The 17,458-nt window shown below is 49.4% G+C and overlaps 1 protein-coding gene across 4 annotated transcripts in view; it reads right to left on the bottom strand.

The window, feature by feature from the left end:
* The window catches only part of RNF220 (ring finger protein 220), a 211,820-nt gene that overhangs the window by 53,324 nt on the left and 141,038 nt on the right, over positions 1-17,458 (bottom strand). For 3 of the 4 annotated variants that reach the window (XM_062497111.1, XM_062497112.1, XM_062497113.1), the window contains 3 exons: positions 13,751-13,796; positions 4,316-4,411; positions 288-330 (listed from right to left, as the gene is read on the bottom strand). In XM_062497111.1, the coding sequence (XP_062353095.1) occupies positions 288-330; positions 4,316-4,411; positions 13,751-13,796 (185 nt within the window). Of the gene's footprint in view, positions 1-287; positions 331-485; positions 624-4,315; positions 4,412-13,750; positions 13,797-17,458 lie in introns of those variants that run through there. The other variant, XM_062497115.1, reaches the window with a different exon arrangement.

The following is a 17,458-nucleotide window of genomic DNA, read 5'->3' as shown; positions in this document are numbered from 1 at the left end:
CCATGTGAGATGTGAAAGCTCAGCAGCCGGGGCTCCACACAGAACACACGGATTTTGGGGCCTGTTTTGTACCGGCTGGGGGGATCCCGGAGGCGGGAGCTGCTTCCCTAGGGAGCCAGGAGTGAGCGTGGAGGGCTTCACCCGAATGCCCCGTATGCCCCCCATGCACATCGAGGCTGGGGGCGGCTCCCGGCCTGCTGTGTGGGGGGGGCGTGGGGGTCTCACACAACTCGGCCCAACTCCGGAAACTTCTCCGGAGGGGCAGCCACGATGGGGGCCGCACTCACCGTTCAGCCGGGTCTGCCGGTTCGCTCGCACCCGCAGGAAGGTCTGCAGAGGGGAGACAAGAGCGGAGAAGCGTCAGGACGCGGATTTAAACAACTCGCCCCCCGCCCACACACAAGGCCCGGCCCGGTTCCCCCGCTCCCCGCGCATCCCCGGGACAACGCACCGTCCGCGGGCCTCCCCCCCACCGCAGCACCCACCTCTTCCCGGCCCCCGCCGCCGGGTCCCCTCTTGCCGCTCTGCATAGCCGCGAGCGCCGCGGGCGGGCAGCGGGCGGCGGGCCCGGGATGCGGGTGGATGCGGCGCGGCCCGACGGGCGCCGCCGATCAGCCCCCGGCGGCCGCCGCCATATTGGCCCCGGTCATGTGACCCGCGACGCGCGGGTGAGAGTTCACCAGGCAGCTCCCATGACAACCGACAGGGGGCGGCAGCGCCCGGCGAGCCCAGCCAATCAGAGCCCCGGGACGGCTGGAACCCGGGGGATCTGGCCAATCAGAAATCAGGGGTTACGGGGACCCTGGGATGCCTGGCCGATCAGAACTCAGGACCCACTGGAACCCATGATCAATCAGACCCCAAAGGCAGGTTGCTGCCCCGGGGCAGTTGACCAATCAGAACCTGGAAGCAACTGGGAAGCAGATTTCCTTGTCCAATAGGGATTGAGCACCCTTTAGGCTCAATGTCAGTGACCAATTAGAGCCTTATCCCCCAAAATAACCCAACGGCACTGGCCAATCAGGCACCAGGGTAACACACTCCAAGTTACTCTGCCCAATCAAGGACTCGGGCCCAAGGGCTCTTCGCCAACCAGGGTCCGGCATAGTAACACCCAAAGTGAGGTGGCCTGGGTCCTTCTGTGTCCCCTGCCCTGCCATGGAGCCCCCAGGGCCTGCTCCACCTGGGGGAGTTGAGCTCTGGGGAAGCAGAGCCCTGGGAAATGGAGCCCCGTCCTTCCTGCCTTCTGCCACCATCTGCATCTGCCGGGCCAGGCTGAGCATCCACCTCATCCTCGGGGCTCCAACACCTGCTTGCCCTACCCAGACATAGCCCCTACCATGGGGACACCTTGGCTACAAGTGGAGCCTGTGCTTTCCAAGCTCTCCTCCCTCTTTTCCTTTCCACGTTTCAGTAAACCTGGGCAGTCAGAGCTGTCTCATGGTTTCTCTCCCGTATCTGCTGCACAGCTGTGGTGGAGGATGGTCCCAGCAGACTGGCCTGAGGTTGGGACAGAGCTGGGGTCTATACAGTGGGCAGCAGAGGTTCCTAAACACAAATCCTATCTGTTCCCCTCTCTGCAGACTCCTCAGATTTTGTTTCCTGGAATCAAACCTGCATTTTGGATCTCCTCTCTGGGACCTGACAATCTGTCACTTCTTCAGATGGAAAACAAAAAGCACCCTGACATACATTTTGCTGTCCCAGATGATGATGGGCAGCTGGACAGTTCAGGTGCTGGCTGTTGAGCTTTGCACAGTCTGTCCCACATCCCAGCTCTGCCTGCCTGCTGAATGTGCAGCTGGATTTTCATACATGCGCTTACTTACAAAATCAAAGCCACTGATTGTTGGCTTTACCCTTTTAGTGAATTGAGCTGTCTTTTGGGAGGCACGTTTCCTGAATTCGGGGGGAGAGAGGTGAGCCTTCCCTGGACAAGCATTTTAGGCTTTTGGTTACACTACACTTGCTATTCAGTCACAAATATTCTACGGGCTCCCTCCAAGCCTGAAATGTCATCTTTGCAGTACAATATATCACTTGTAATTTGCTGTTGATTTCTCCACTGGGTATTCAGGGTTTTATCCAAATGTAACTAAAATGGTTTTGTTTTTACTTAAAGCTCCATCTGACAGTACATACTGTAAGAGGAGCAGCCCCTGCTGACCAAATCCATTGGCTGCCACTACCTCAGTCTGATCCAGTCTCCTTGCACCAAACTCCAGCAACCAGGCTTGGCACAGGGGAGGCAGGAGGATGCCTCCTCCTCATATCCAGGAGCCACCCCACTGCCTTCGCTGCAGCTCCCTCTCAGCATGGGGAGCAATGCAAGCAGCCCAAGTGCTGTGCAAACCCCTATTTCCGTAGCTCTCCTATTCATAAATCTCCTTCCCTCAGTATCCCCATAGTATATAAGCACAAAGACTAAGAAAACTGAGCCACAGAAATTCTGAAAACCTGAACGCCAATAACTCACATTCTGTCATGTTACTAATACAGTGTATAATCATGATTAGATCACAACACAAGGGACAGTCATAATTCCAGCACACCTCGGCATATGGAAAGCTAAATTTTGCAGCCCTTAAAATCACCACCATGAGCGTCTTCTGCTCTGCTTCCTGGGCTTTTTCCCTTGGTAAGCCAGGCAGAGTGAATTCTCGTTCATGTTGTGGCTTTATTAAGAATACACTGAGGCTTTACACACTCTTGGCACCCACTCTGAGGTCCCTTTACACTGCCAGTGCAGCATAACGCAGCCAGCACAAGTGTAAATGAAAATCAGGCCCCAGAAGTGTTTTCTCCCTGCCGTGCAGACTTACAACTCCCATTACACATTTGCATTAAGGGCTGCAACCCTCCATAAAATATGTTCACAAACTTAAAGCACATTAGAGAGTAGCTGGACTCAGCAGATAGAGGGGCTTCTGCTAAGAATATTTGTCTTTTGAGTATGACGTAATAAAAATGTACAGGAACAGAGGGCTGCAAGGGGCCACCAATCTCACAGAGACTGATGTCTGGCAGAGTAGAAAGGGTGGAGGGGGGGAGTTCTCCAACAAAGGGAGCCATGGCAAAAATCTCTTCTATGCCCTTTTGAAATTAACATAATTTATTTATTAGCCTTAATAAACAGGCAGGAAAGAGAGCAGGATTACCTGAAACAGGCATTTCTTCTGCATTGTTTTACTTCTCTTACTTTGTACCAGCTTTTATTGTTCATGGGAGGGTAAAGTGGCTGTGACATGACACCAAGTGGTGTCATTCAAAGCCACGTGGCAATATGAGCCACAACTGATAATATAACCAATAAAGAGGCCGGAGGATGGAATAATGGACAACAAATGTATGAATCTGCTACTAACAGGACTTATTTTCAAGAATGTGTTATAACTGGGTCTGCTCAGTAAGAGCCTCAGCACTGGTCATCAGCCTCTCTCTGCAGGTTCAAACACACACTTGGCACGTGCAAAGCAGGTGATAAGAGGAAGATATGAGTGCCTGCCTGACCCTGGGCACAGGGTATAGCTGCAGACCGCCATAGAATAGAGGGTGATGGGCATTTGCCCTGCTGGTATGGCCTCAGCCCACCCAGGCTGTCCACATAGCAGGTGGACATATGCTTGGGTCTGTGCTGATGACCAACACTAATTCATCTGCTGCCTTTCAGAGCCTACTTGAAGCTAGTGGCTGAGTACAGGCTTGCAGCCAAACAGTTTGGATGTGTGTTGAGTTGGAGTCAAGTGTGCCAGCCTGCCCTAAAAATACAGACAGACTTACAGCCAGCCAAGATGTACTTGTGTTGCTGCACTTTTCTTCATTTCTTGCTCCATCTCCCTCAACTCACTGCATCACCCAAGTCAAGACCTGCTGCTCCTCTGGGAAGAGTGTTTTATAAAAAAGGCTGGCATGGCTGTGGATTGTCCAAACTAATTTCTGTCTTGGATGGGAGTCATGAGAAAAAATGTCACTTCTTTGAAAGTTCCTTAGTGGCACAGGGTGGGTAATGACAAACATAGCCATGGAAATGAGACCAAAATGGTGAATATAATGCAACAGAAACCTCTACAAAGATTTTAAAACATTTTTAAATACCACAGGGGTTCTAGTCAGAGCTGGGAGGATTTGGCAGACAAAAGCCCACCTTTGCAGTCCTGTGAGGGGTCAAGTGCTCATGAGCCCATGATGCCAGCAGAAGAACTGGGGTATTGATTGCATAGCCAAGAACAAGGCTGTCACACAGAGAGCTGTGGGCACTGGGGTGTGCTGGCTCCCTGCCTAAGGCTGAGACCAGCAACATCATCTACCTGCTTACCTGGTATCTGTCTGAGTGATGGATGTCATCTGAGGAGTGGGGTGATGCTGTCGGAGAATCTCCTTCCCGCTTGATTGAGGCCGACAACAAAATTGACTGCAAGAGAAAGGAGAAATTCATGTTGTGAGCGTTGTTGAGCTCTTTGCCTGTCTCTAAGCTGTTCTCAAAGCCATGGAGAGTGTCTGCTGAGCTGTGAGACTGTGCTGGGATGAAATACTGGGCTGTGGGACTGGCTCTGCTCTCTCCAAGGGATTTTGCCCCATGAGAGAACCAGGCTGCTGGGTCTAGCAAAGTACAAATGAGTCATGCAACAATGGGACAGTCATTTTTACCCCAGGTCTGGTGGGCTGGGGAAGAATAAGGCCCTGCTGGAAATTATATGTGAGGACCACACCAGAATTTCTCATGATAAGGCACAGGAGTGCTGAGGTGGAGCAGTGCTTGCATGTCCTCATCCGCCCTTTTAAAGCACCACTAAATCTCTCAATAGCTTTGTAAACTGCACTAAAGCTCTCAGCACCTCTGCAGTGCAACTACCTCTTCCTTCAGTAATGATGCTATTTATTTTAATAAGCAGCACAGAAAAAAAAAGGACCTTTTAGAAGGTTAAAAAGCTCAGTGATATTTGAGACCTAAGAGATCACTGATAAACTTCAAGTCCATAGTAGGCAAGTCTAAGTTCTACACACAGTGAACTCTAGCAGGAAAATTACTATGGGAGTTTGACAGCATCTAAAGAAATGTACACTGAGTTGCAGCTGAACTTTATGAGTAGAGTACTTTGAGGAAAAATACAATTTAAAATTCTAATTTAAATTATTAATTAGCTACACTAGGCTAAATGTAGCCCGCTACATTGTGAAAAAAGGTACACTGGAAATGCAGCTCTACAGATGTTTGTTTCTGAGAATCAGCTGGCAAGATTTGACAATAAATGACTGCTTGGAGATGTGTGTGTTTGTGAAGGGAAGTGTAGATATCATCTGAATTGGACAGGTCAAGTGTGGTGACAACATTATTAAAAAGCGTAATACCTTGGAGAAAGGCAAGTATTCCAGAAATATTTGCCTCTGGGCTGAAATGAAACATGAAAAAATGTGCATTTTTTTGGAAAGATATGAGAAAATGGAAAAATGACTCAGCATACAAATCGGTTCAGTCAGCAGCAAGCAATCCCCCAGGCTTGGAGAGCTCTCCATGAGAACAGCAGTGCAGCCAGCAGGGGTATGGAGAGAAGGGAGGCTTGGTGTGGTGATGGAGGAGGGCAGTTTGGGATACTGAGTTCAACCCCATGGGTTGCCAGCCCTGCCATGAGGGCAAGAGGCGTGTGCCAGTGTGCAGTGCAGATCTCTGACATAAAGCACGGCTCTACAGGCTGCAGGGAGAGGTGATGTCCTGGAAGGGGTCACAGAGGAGCTGCCTGCTGGGGTGCTCAGTTATTTCCTTGGAAAAAACTACTTCTGCCAGCTGAAGGCTGTGCTGACCACATCCTGTGCCTGGCTTGCTCCTCAGCTCAGCCAAACAGGGATGCCAGGCACTGTGAGGGCCAGTGGGAGCCCACAGGGTTGGGGGCACCCATCAAGGGCTGCCTCAAGAGCCCAGCCTCCACTTTCCAGGGCAGAGCAGGGAGGCTCTCTGGCTTCAAGTGTTGGCTAAACCAAATTACTAATGGGCTTTGGTGAACAGCTCGTTTATTTCTGGAAATGACCTCTGTAGAATTTCTGCAGAGTGCAGACCCCAAGCTCCTGCTGTTGTTTAGATTCTTTATTTTCTAAATAGAAAGTGAGGATCATTTTTGAATAAGCAGGATTGCACATGTTCTAAAATACAGAGCGATAAGGCTCAAAGCCTTCAGTTGTGACTCAGAATAACAGCCCTGATTGCAGCAGTGTTAATGCCCTAATAAGCCAAGCACCCTGGAGCTGGGAGGGTTAAATCTGTTTTGTCTTCCAATGTATTCTCAAAAAGGGGAAATAATACCCATCTCCCCATTCCTCGACAACAGAAAAACCCTGCCCGCCTCCTGCTCCCCCCTCAGCTTCTGGTAGCTCTAATCCAATATTATTATGTGAAAAATGGTTGGGCTAGCTATGGAGACAGTAAATTAAACGTTATGTATTAGTTTTTAGCATGTGGTCCCGGGAAGAATGCCGGCCCCATTTATTCCACAAACCTCCTGAGCACCATGGCAATGACCTCTGGAAAAACGCAGGGCTAAACTAATCCCAAAGATGTCAATCTTGAGGCCTCTTCTACATACACTTGCAGTTTAGATTAATAAACTGTCTATTTTTAAATTGTGTGCAAGCACTTCAATTCTAAATACCTTGCCGGCATGTTAAACACAGTGTTAGAGATGCCAAGTCACACTTCCCCTTCACTCTTAGGAAACTTGACTTCATTTGTTTTTCTCATTTCCCTGTGCTGTGCCACACTTTGCCTCTCCAATGGCCATGGGGGCAGGCAGGGATGCAGTCTCAGAGGCTAAGGGATTAGAAAAGGCACTCACCATCAGGGTGACTTTCAATCCTGCATTAGGCCAGCTTCTCTTGTCCCAATTTTGGCCTCTTTTACCCCAGATTATCATGATGAGGCTGTTTTCCAAAGGCTAAGCAGTGAGGATGCCTGACAACATCATACCAAGTCAGGATTTGCTGCTCCCTACACCACTCTGCTGATTCCCACACTGGTCCTGGCAAGCAGAGAAAGGGTAGGGATACAATTTCCATTCCTCTCTCATCTGCGTTCTGGGAAGATGTCTGCGGAGGGAAAAGGTGCTCTCCCAGCCCTCATGCATGCTCACGCTGCATGGCAGACCCAAATTCTGGCATCCCAGCCCAAAAACATGGTGCTGGATACTCTGTGTGCAGACAAGCCTGATGTGGAGATGCTCTCTATTGTGGGACCAGGTTCTTCAGCATGGCAGGAGAAAGCCTCAATGTTGAGATGTCCCTTTTCCCTTGGGGAAAGGCCACCATCCATGCCTGGCTGCCAGTACATCCCAGCTGTTCTTCAGAGTGTGTCTGAGTGAGGATATTGGGGGGAGAAGACTCTCATCCCTCTCTGGTCTCCCCTCCACAACTCCCACCACCAAAGATGGAGCAAGGACTGTATGGGAGTGGTGGTGCAGCTTCATATTTCTCCCTCCCCTTTAAATCATCTCTCCATTGGGTAGAGGCACTCTCTGTGGAGGTTATAAACCCTGAGAGGTTCAGACTGAGCATTACACCTGGGGCAAGCTAAATAAAAAAAGGTCACCGGCGCTTTTTAAACATGGACAAAAAAGCAGTAAAATGTGTTTGAAAAAAAAAATCTGGCATTAAATCATGACTTTTTGCCTGCCTTGCCTCATTAAAAGTGGCCTTTTGGAAGGTAAAATTATCATTGTAAGTGATAAGATCTTTAAGAAAATAATTCACGGCTTCTTCACCCTTTAATATGATAGCCGCCACCGGCTAATTTTTTTCTTAATGGCAACGAGGCCATCAATCTTGTCCAAGCCCTGTACTCCCTCCTTCCTCCTGCCCCTCCTGCCATGCTGGGCAGCCATGGCCCCGCTCAGTGACTCCTTCCTGTCCCTTGGAACCCAGCTGTGCCGTGCCAAGGAGAAGGGATGTGTCTGGGTGTATGGCTTTACCCACTTGTGTGCACAGATCCTGAGGGCACATCAGCCTTGCTCATGCTGCAAGACTCACCTTTGTTGTTCCCAACACACTCCACGGACCGTGCAGAGATCAGCTGGGAATGTTTCAGCAGCTTACCAGAACTAGGAGCTACACCTAGTTTATCTATATAAATACAGGGGCAGGTTTGGTATGAATCAAATGTGCAGCCTGTATGCCAACTGATGTGATTCCAGGCCATCAATCCCAGACCTGTTCCTCCCTTCTCCGATGGAGGAGCCGTGGGCAGTGCTGGGGCAATGTCACAAAGGACACACGTGCCAACATGCCACTGGCTCCTGACCCCCAGGCTCTCCAGGCGTGGGCCCTGGGCAGCACTAGGGGAGGGGATGGGTGTCAGGGTGCAGCCGCCAGCCCAAGGAAATGGATGGAAATTGCTGGCACACGCCGCCCCCAGCCCGAAGCACGGCCTCTTGCCAGCAGCCAGGGCAGGTGTCAGCGTGGGGACAGCTCAGCGGTGGCTCTGACATTCTACTGCCTCTCAAGGCCAGTCATTTGAGAGTATTAAAGTGCTGGACTCCTGCTTTCTGAGAGCCCTGGAAAAACATAAGGAGTCTATTTTTCTTAAACAATCCATCACAGCTGCTGTCAGCAGAACAAATACCCTAACCCTGCTTTTTATGTATCTATATGGCGTTTTTTGGGAGTTTTTTTGTTGTTTTTGGGTTTTTTTTTGGCACAAAGTGTTCTCTGCTTGATGCATTCAGCCTTAACTCTGCTGTCTAAATAGGTACTTATCACTTAACATGGAGGTGATGGCTTGACAGGTTTTCTGTCTCCTGCCCTTCCCTCCACGGTAGGGAAGACGTCAAAGTGTTGCTAATAGCTGTTATCACTTGGGAACTGTAACCCGAAAGCAATAAGTGATACCAGGGCTTGCTGTGATTTTCCCCCTTAACTCTGCTAGCAGTTTTTTATGTTATTGCTGGAGAATCCCCAACACAAAGATGCTACTATTAGAGCTGAGTTTCCTAGAAGCTTTTGGAGGGTCCACATTTGCTCCCAGGAAAAGTTAGCGGTAAAATTATCTAGTGGCTTTTAGCTGGCAGAGATAAAGGTGGGATGGAGCTGGGGATGAAAGGCTTAAATGCGAGAAGGGTGTGAATGGCAAATAGAAATAATGGTATCAGCAGCTTCTGGCCTTAACTGTAAAATTTCAGTGGTTCACAAGCAGAATAAGCTTACAGAAATGTGAGTTACTAATTAATTTCTGTGCATGTTACAGTGGCACCTGGGATTGTAACAGAGCTCTGTGCCCTCTTGGAAGAGACAGCAGCTACATGGAGAGAAAAGGGGCCCTTTCCAGAAAAATTGCCCATCAGCACTCTGGAGATGGAGGGGGAAAGAGGTCTGGCCCAGGTCTGGCCTTCTCTGCTCCTTCTGCCAAATGCAGTGGTTTCCCCTGGTCTAAAGGGAGGGTACAGCTGTTTGGCCTAAGGGGAGTGAGGGGCTTTGTTTGGTCACAGGGTAATTTGTTTCATGGAATAAAACCTGGCAGATATGTGGTTTTGGAGTGACTCTGGTATTCATCACCCCAAACTGCAGGAAGCACAGCCAGCTAACACTCATCCTACGTAATTTCCTCTCTTTCACATATCCATGGGCTATTCTCATGTCCCCAGCTTGGCCATAGCTTTGCCACAATACCCAGACTTAGCTTTTTAATCATTCCTTGTAAATCAGTTACAGAGGGAGGGAGCACAGATATGGTGAATGACTTCGCCAACCTCCCAGGCTGTCAGTGACACAAGAGAAGGAGTTAAAACCCCAGGGCATTGACACCCATCCCCTGTTCCTACCACCAGACATGATATGAAGAAGTTAAATGACTGTGCTAGAAATTTCATCTCAAGCGAGGCAGCTGGGAAGGGCTTAATACAGACATTCTGTCAAGGTTTAAGGCTCCAAATCTTGCTTGCTTCGAAGCACTTTTTCCTTGGAGGGCTTTAGTGGTCAAATTTCCCACTAGATGTTGTAATTCTCTCTCAAACTGCTCAGTGAAGCTGTAAAATCACGGGGTGGGTGGGGGAAGCAAAGAACTCTGGCACTGTGGCTTGGTTCCCAGCTCTGCCGGAGGTCTGGGAGCAGTGTGCTGGCTGCCTGCCTGTGGGCACCCTCTGTGGAGCTGGGTGCACACCTAAACAAACCAGCCTCAGGCATCTGCTGGGTGCGTGGGATGGATTTTGCTCACCGGCACTCACGTCAGTGTTTGCAGCAAGAGCAAGAGCACAACCAGGACTGGAAGTGGGAAAGGCAATTTGCAGCCATGTATTAGGAAGCAGCAGTGGAAAACGAATGCTGAACCCACCACAAGAACTGGAATGCTTCATGGAACCCGGTCTCTCTCCCTTCAGTGATCAGTACCAGCTCTTCCACAGGGGATATAAGTTTACCTGTTAGGTGACAGGTAACAGTCTGCAGCTAATACCCTGAAATACAGGCAGTAGTGAAGTGCTCTTAGGTAGCAAGGAGGACTTGGGGACGCTGACTTTCCAGTTACCACCAGCTGCTCAAGGAAGAGTGGGAACAGCTGGATTTACACCTCACCCGCATGGGTTCAACCCAATGCGTGCTAATCTCCTGCCTTGCAAGAGACAGCCAAAGCAAGGGGAGAAAGGCAAAGGGAGAGCATGAAGTCTGGGAACAATGCCCAAGGGAACCTCTCACTGCTGACAGACTATGCACAGACTCCGGGGCAGCCACCAGTCCAAACAGAGTCTGTGGTGCTCTCCATATGCCTCTATGAGACATTTCTGCTGCCTGATCTGCCTGAGACCCAGGCTCTGGCCATGCTGAGAAGTGCTGCAGGGAAGCTCTGGCCTCACAGAGGTCTGGGGCATGGCTGGCTTGGACAGACCTTGAGAAAGGGACCTTCCGAGTGACAATCTGCTTATCCAAGTGCCTTGTCCACACTGGTGTATCACCATCTATTAGGCTCGTTCTCTAATGGCTGATGAGAATCCTGAATGATGTAGACCTGTGGTGCTCAGTGCTGCCCTTTGAGCTGCCTTTGCAGAGAGGGAGACCATGCACCAAGCAGTGGTGCTGGCTGGAGTCCCAGCTTGCAGCCCTTGCTTGGCTGTCACTGCCTCAGTCGGCTCTGGTAATAGAAGAATCTGACACAATAATCCTGCATTCATCACATCCCATGTTGAGTGATTGGATTTTCTTTGACATATTGCCATGAAAATTGACCAAGTGCAGTGAGTGACAGCTCTTCAGGGGCAGGGGAACAGTGAGTGAGGAACATGCATTTACATCTGGGCTTTTGTTGCCCAGAGAGATGTTTGTTGGGGCAACTGCTGGGAAGGGGTGGGAGAAGAGCTAGGACACAGAGCATGGGAAGATTAAATACCCAGTCCCAGCTGCCCCCCAGGAAGAGCCTCAGGCCAGCACAGAAGTGGCAATGATAGTGATGCTATAGGCAAAGGTCCTAAATGAACCCCAAAATGGAGTTAAAGCCATTGGTTACCACAGAAGTAACTAGCAGCCTGCAGTCATCCAAGTTTCCAAGTCCCTGAGTGAAACCAGCTTGTCCATGTTTGTTTTGCCATTGGGTGCTCCAGAGGGATGGGAAGGTGCAGCCCCTTCTCCCATTGCTGAGCTGCTGGAGCTGCTGGCCTTTTTGTTGGCACCAGAAAAAGGACTGGCCAGGAAACATTGCAGCAGACACCCTTCCACCAGTTCCAGAGTGGTACAGATATTCCCTGGAGGACCCTGCCAAACCTCCAGTGAGGCCTGGGTGCCTGGACATGGACTGCAAGCCCACTCCAGGGTCTGTACCCCAACCCTCTGCATGGAACTGTAATCGGAGGGACTTGATAACCTGGTGGGCTATTCACACCCCATGATGCAAACATGCAGTGGACACAAAGGAAAAGAGGAGCCTTCATCTCCTCACTACCCTCCTCCTCAATCCCACCTGGTTACAAAGGGGCCTTTAATACCAATCTCAGGTGAAGGTGAAAGCACTGTGCCTTCTCATACCACACAGGACTTGTCTTCCAGCAAAAGCCACATAGAAATAATGAATCCTCCTGGGCTGAGAAGCTTTCAAGCTCTCTGAGAAGGGAATGAAAGATTTCCTGATTTCACCCTCTCCCTCCCTGCTCTCCTGGCTTCTTGAAGTTAATGTTCTTAGTCCCAGACGTGACGGGCAAAGGGAAAAGATCCATGTGGTGACAGGGGACGATTGATCTCTTTTACATAGAACGACGCTCCAGTCCCAGTTTAATCCCCTCGCTCAAGGCAAATGGGATTCTTTGTCAATGGAAACTTCAAAAGCCTGGCCCTGCCATGAGATGGACCTTCTTCTTTATCTGGTCTCTGTCAGTCACTCACTGTGTTTGCCTCCAAACAGCTAATCTGTCTTCCTAGCCATCCTTCTCCCTCACAGGCGATGTGTTTGGGACTGTTGAGTTATCTACACTGAGTCCTGATGAGGAAGATTTTTGTCCAGATGCTTTGTTTTGCTGGTGCCCTTCCCAGTTCCTTCAAGACATCCCAAGGCAGCCTCACACTCTGTGGATTATCAGCAGTGGTAGGTTTGGGCATTCCTCTCTGCTCTGCTTGTTTCCATGGGAGAAATAGTCAGGTCTCCATTCTCCTCCTAATCTCCCTGGGACAGGGTACAGGATCAAAATATAGTCATGCAGGAGACAAAAATGTGGAGCATTATGGAGTATCATTGCAGTTTCTTTTTCCTCTTGAAGGGTTTGGGAAATTGTTGGGGTTATTTGGGAGTTATCCCTACCTACCAGGAACTCAGGTCAGCACAGTGGCTCCCAGGCCTCTCCCTTGGTGGAGCAGACAAGGTTTTGATGTACTTGGCAAGACACCCAGCTCCAAGGAGAAAATCTAGAGCTAAAATGTCAGTCTTTGCTGCTGACATCACATGCCAAAAAAATCACCATAAGCTTCCAGAAAAACCAATGTGGAGTGAGAATGGAAGTTAATTCTAATAGAACAAGCATGACGACATCTCCTGTGAGAGATGCCCTGCATTTGTCTGGAAGCCAGGAGCTTCCCTCACTTGGACTGTTTCATCAGAAGCGTAGGAGAACCTGAAGAACTTGCCTCTGCACACCTTGGTGAGGATAGCATGGTTTTCAGAGGCTGTGCAATGCCCTGCAGTGCTCCCTGCCACCTGCTCACTTGCCCAAGCTCTGGTCTTTCCCACCCCTCTGTGACAGGAAGTCCAGCTGACAGCAAATCAGTAAATTATGCTCTTTGCAGTGATGCCACGATGCTCTGTGAATTTTGTATTTCTGCAATCTGTGCCGAGGGGATGGGAGGTGGGTCCTGGGGAGGGGGTTGAGGCTGAGATGGGGTCCTTTAATGATTTGGGCTCCTCCTTTGGTATGCTTCAGTCCCTTGAGGCAGGCCCACTCTCCCCTTCCAAAACTGGCATATGGCTCTGGCTCCAGGAACTCCCACATGTGATTTCCCAGGCTGAGCTCAGGCTGCATGTGATCAGCTTTCATTAGCTGTCATTAGACACAATCTGGAGTCCCAGAGCCCAGAAGCTCCTTCAGCCCCACAAGAAATGCAGAGCCCTGTGCAGGGACTTGTCTGCTCCAGCCCAGTGGCTGACTGGGGACAGCAGCTTTCCCCAGTGTCACTGGTCCCCAAAGTGTGGCCAACTCCCTGGGAGACGTCAAGTAGCAGGACAGGGAGTGGGCTGGGAAGGTGAAGGGGTGTAAAGAGCATCCCTTGGGGGACAGGGAAAATATGCTGAGGTTTGTTCACTTACCTTGGGGGTGCCTGCTGCCATGGCATCCTTCAGGATGGAGCTCTTGCTGCCAAGAGAGAAGAGAATGAGGTCAGTCACAAAACTGGCAGGCAAGGAGGGGAGTGCTTTAAGAGATCTCATAAGGTCAAATAGCAAAGCACATTGCTCCTCTTCCCTGGACCAACGAGAGCCTCCTCACTCTGACTGGAGTGGCATGGGGCAGTGCCAACAATTTCTCCAGCTGTAACAAAATGGTCATACGAGTGGAAGTCCCCAAACCAGCCCCATGAGGCAAACACCAACTCTCCCCCTGCCTGGGGCTTGCAAAGCTTCTCTCCCCGCACTGGAAAAAAGCAGAGAGCACATCACAGAGGGGCATAGGTAAGAAAGCCACAGAGAGGGGGCGTAGAGGTGGCAATCCCTGTGAAGGGTCAGGAACAATAAAAAAAAGGAGAACAGGAAAGAGAAGGAGATTAAATAGATATAAGAGCAAGGGAAAAAAGATTTCCTCAGCTCCAGGCTGGGGAAGCTGGGGAAGCAGCAGCTCTGCTGGAGGCTGGAGTGATTTGTTAATTCAGCTTGTTTCCCATTTAGCAGGGAAGGAGGTCCCTACCCAGTGCTCCTCCTCGCCTGCCCTCGCCAGCGGGAGAGGCTATAGATTTAATAACACCTTCCCCCCTCCAGACAGGTTAAACTTGAAACAATTACATATCAAAGCCGACATGGCGGGGAGGCCTGCACTGTAATTTTTTGGTTATTAAAGTAATCTCTCTCATGTAAATTCTCCTGCTAACATGCTGCAAACAGCATTAGGAAATAAATTATTTCCCCGTGATTCGATTTGTCAATGCAAAGCACCTGCAGCAGGCAAAAGGCTCTTGAAATATGTTGCCAAGCCCAGTGCCTGTGCTTGTAAGCACACACTGATGGGGCGGCTGGCTCCCAGCTCCCCATAGCCCCAGGGAGATGATGGATGGGTGGGTAGGTGGGTGGAGGAGGGAGAATAGTGGGGGGAGGCGGGGGCTGGGGAAAGGGGGGGAATGGAATTGTGTTTAATAACAAAATTTGTATGCAAGCCTGCATCCCAGGCTAAGGATGAGTGATCGGCAGCCAGAAAGTATTAAAAAGCCCCGCTAAACAGATGCTGACAATAGAACAAGACATATCAAATCAGATCTACTTCAGAAACATTAATATACACACCCACACACGCTCGCCCGCGCGCGCGCACCCGGCTCCGCACACCCGCGCTCCTTTCTTCTCAATCACAGCAATATGGGAGACATCAATAAATTTTTATGAGACTTTTAGAAGATCAACACGGTACTAGATGTGACAAAAAAGCAATGTGCCTGTCATGTTCGCTTTGTCGGGGACACTTTAGCCCCAGATGCCGAGCTGCAGTGCCAGCAGGGAAAAATTGAATTTGGCTGGCTTTAATCTGCCTTGATTTGGCAGATGGCTGGGTGTTATGAAATGAGCAGGGATGGAGGAAGAAGGTGTTTTCTCCTGGGGCTATGGCCCCCCTCCTCTCCCAGTGCCACTGCCTTTTGCCCCCTGCCCTGAAATGGTGGAAACACACATAGTTATCCATTGCCATCAGGTCACTCCAAATGCCACAGCTCTGCTCCCAGCTATGGTTCCTGGGGACCACGGATGGATGGGCTGGGGCATCACTTCCCACACAGCCCCACTTCCCCAAGGGAATGTGCTGCAGCATCCTCACCAAGGGTACAGGATGCCCCCTGTGTCTTGTCCCCCAGCTCTGCTCTCTACCCTCAGGTATCACAGAGTAGAATTAGTTCCTGCTGCCCACTGAGACACAGCCCTGGCACCGCCTCAAGCCTGTGCAATAACAAGCTCGATGGGAAAGATTTCCATCTCCTCTCCACCTCCAGCTTTACCCTGAATTTCTCAATCACATGAAGTGTGAAACAACTTTTTTTTTTTCCTTTTATAATCCAAATGCCTTGTTATAAAAAAATCCATTTCCTTCCTTTTCTTGTTAAAGGTGTTCAAAATTATTTATTTTCAAGAGAAAGAGGAAGAATATAATTAATTCCTCCTAGAAATGGTGTTAGGGCCAAGAAATTGAAGTTTTCAGAATGAGAGTCTCTCTGGTCAGCCAAAAGATCAAACCTCTGCTGTTGGGACCGATAAGGAAGGGGACTGCTTTAGATAACTTGGCAGACTTTATTTTATTCTTCATCTGGAGGATTATTAATACCCACACCCTTTCTTGCAATGTAGCTCTATTGCTAATAAGCGTTTGCAATTTGGTTTTTTTTTATATCCAGAGATGGGTTAGGAACAGGCATAAGCCCAGGTCATCCAAGCACCGAGACCCTGCAATTTAAGGGTACTTTTCACCATCCCACTGAAGAGCCCCCTGAATTATGAGGGCTGCAGCCCCTGCACCTCTTAAGAATGCTGGCAGCAGGTTCAGGATCGAAAGGCTGTCAGCAAAGAGAAACCTTCCCCTCCATAAACACTGCAGACAAATTAAAAATGGTAAAAGGGAAATCAAGACCTTTAAAGTTCAAACACTTTTCAGTGCCTTTTAAAGTTTTTTTGCTCTAGGCCCTTGCAGACAGCACAATCTTTGGAGACCTTGGGATTCTCTTTAATCACCCAGCCAGGCTGCAGTGGTCTGAAATGATTACACATTTACATAGTAATAACCCCAACACTCCCCACATTATTTCATGGCTAGCATATTTCCACTCAGCGAGTGATCCATGTGTTTTAAATTATAACCTGTACATAGGAAATTAGTTACTAAGTACGATATTCACGGGCTCATCTGACACTTCTAATTAAGGTGATTTACACAGAATTATCTTATGAAATAAAAAAATGGTGTTTTGCTAGCTAATAAAATATAATTACTACCCACTTTTCTAAGTTACAGTTAGTTTTAATCTATTTGGGGAATTGTTTATCTAGTTCATTACAGCAAAACAACTTCTTTACCTTTTAGGTAACCCCTCCAAAGTACCAAAGAAGCGCAAGGAACACTATGGGAAGACCCAGAGATTTTGGCAGCCTCCTTCTCTCTCTCCTGAAGGCTTTGCACTCCCAAGTGATACAAGTGGTACACTGGCTCCCTTTCTTGGGGCTGAGACACCAGTTCTGCCAGTGCATTTATGCATCCTCACGTGTTTGGATGTCCCCATGGGGCCAAAATAAGGCCCATGCCCTGGTGCTGCCAGAGGGCTCTGCCCAGTGCTGCAACTGCATCACCTGGGAGCAGCACAGCCAGATCCCCACATGCTCCAGGACACACCACTCCTTTAGATTAGGGACCATTGGCTTTAGGAAGAGCCTTTCCTCTCAAGGCTCTTCACAATGAAAGCAGGACTCAGGCTACACCAGAGACATGCATATGTCCTTTAATGCTAGGCACATATTTGGTTAGAAGCATCCCCAAGTACATCTGGGAATCCTCTGGCATGTCCCTGAGTGAGCCTCAAGGGGCTGTTCAGGCCCAGTGCCTCTGTCATGATTTCCCAAAGGGAAGCTCAGCAAGCCAAGTATGTGACCTCCTTATCCAGAGTCTTGGGGTTTCCTCTACCCCTGCCACGGTTGCTATTACACACAATGACCTTCAAGGCCTATTTACTTTGCTATGGTCCTGCCTTTTGGGGTGTGCTTGCCATTGGAAATAAAAAGGCAATATACAAGGAGTGGTCTCTTATCACCCCCATGAATGGAAGCTGCTGCTTCTTC

The sequence above is a fragment of the Cinclus cinclus genome, chromosome 8 (genome assembly GCF_963662255.1).
Source record: "Cinclus cinclus chromosome 8, bCinCin1.1, whole genome shotgun sequence".
Classification (NCBI taxonomy): Eukaryota; Metazoa; Chordata; class Aves; order Passeriformes; family Cinclidae; genus Cinclus; species Cinclus cinclus.
Note: the sequence above shows the minus strand (reverse complement) of the source record. Positions and strands in the feature narration are given on the sequence as shown.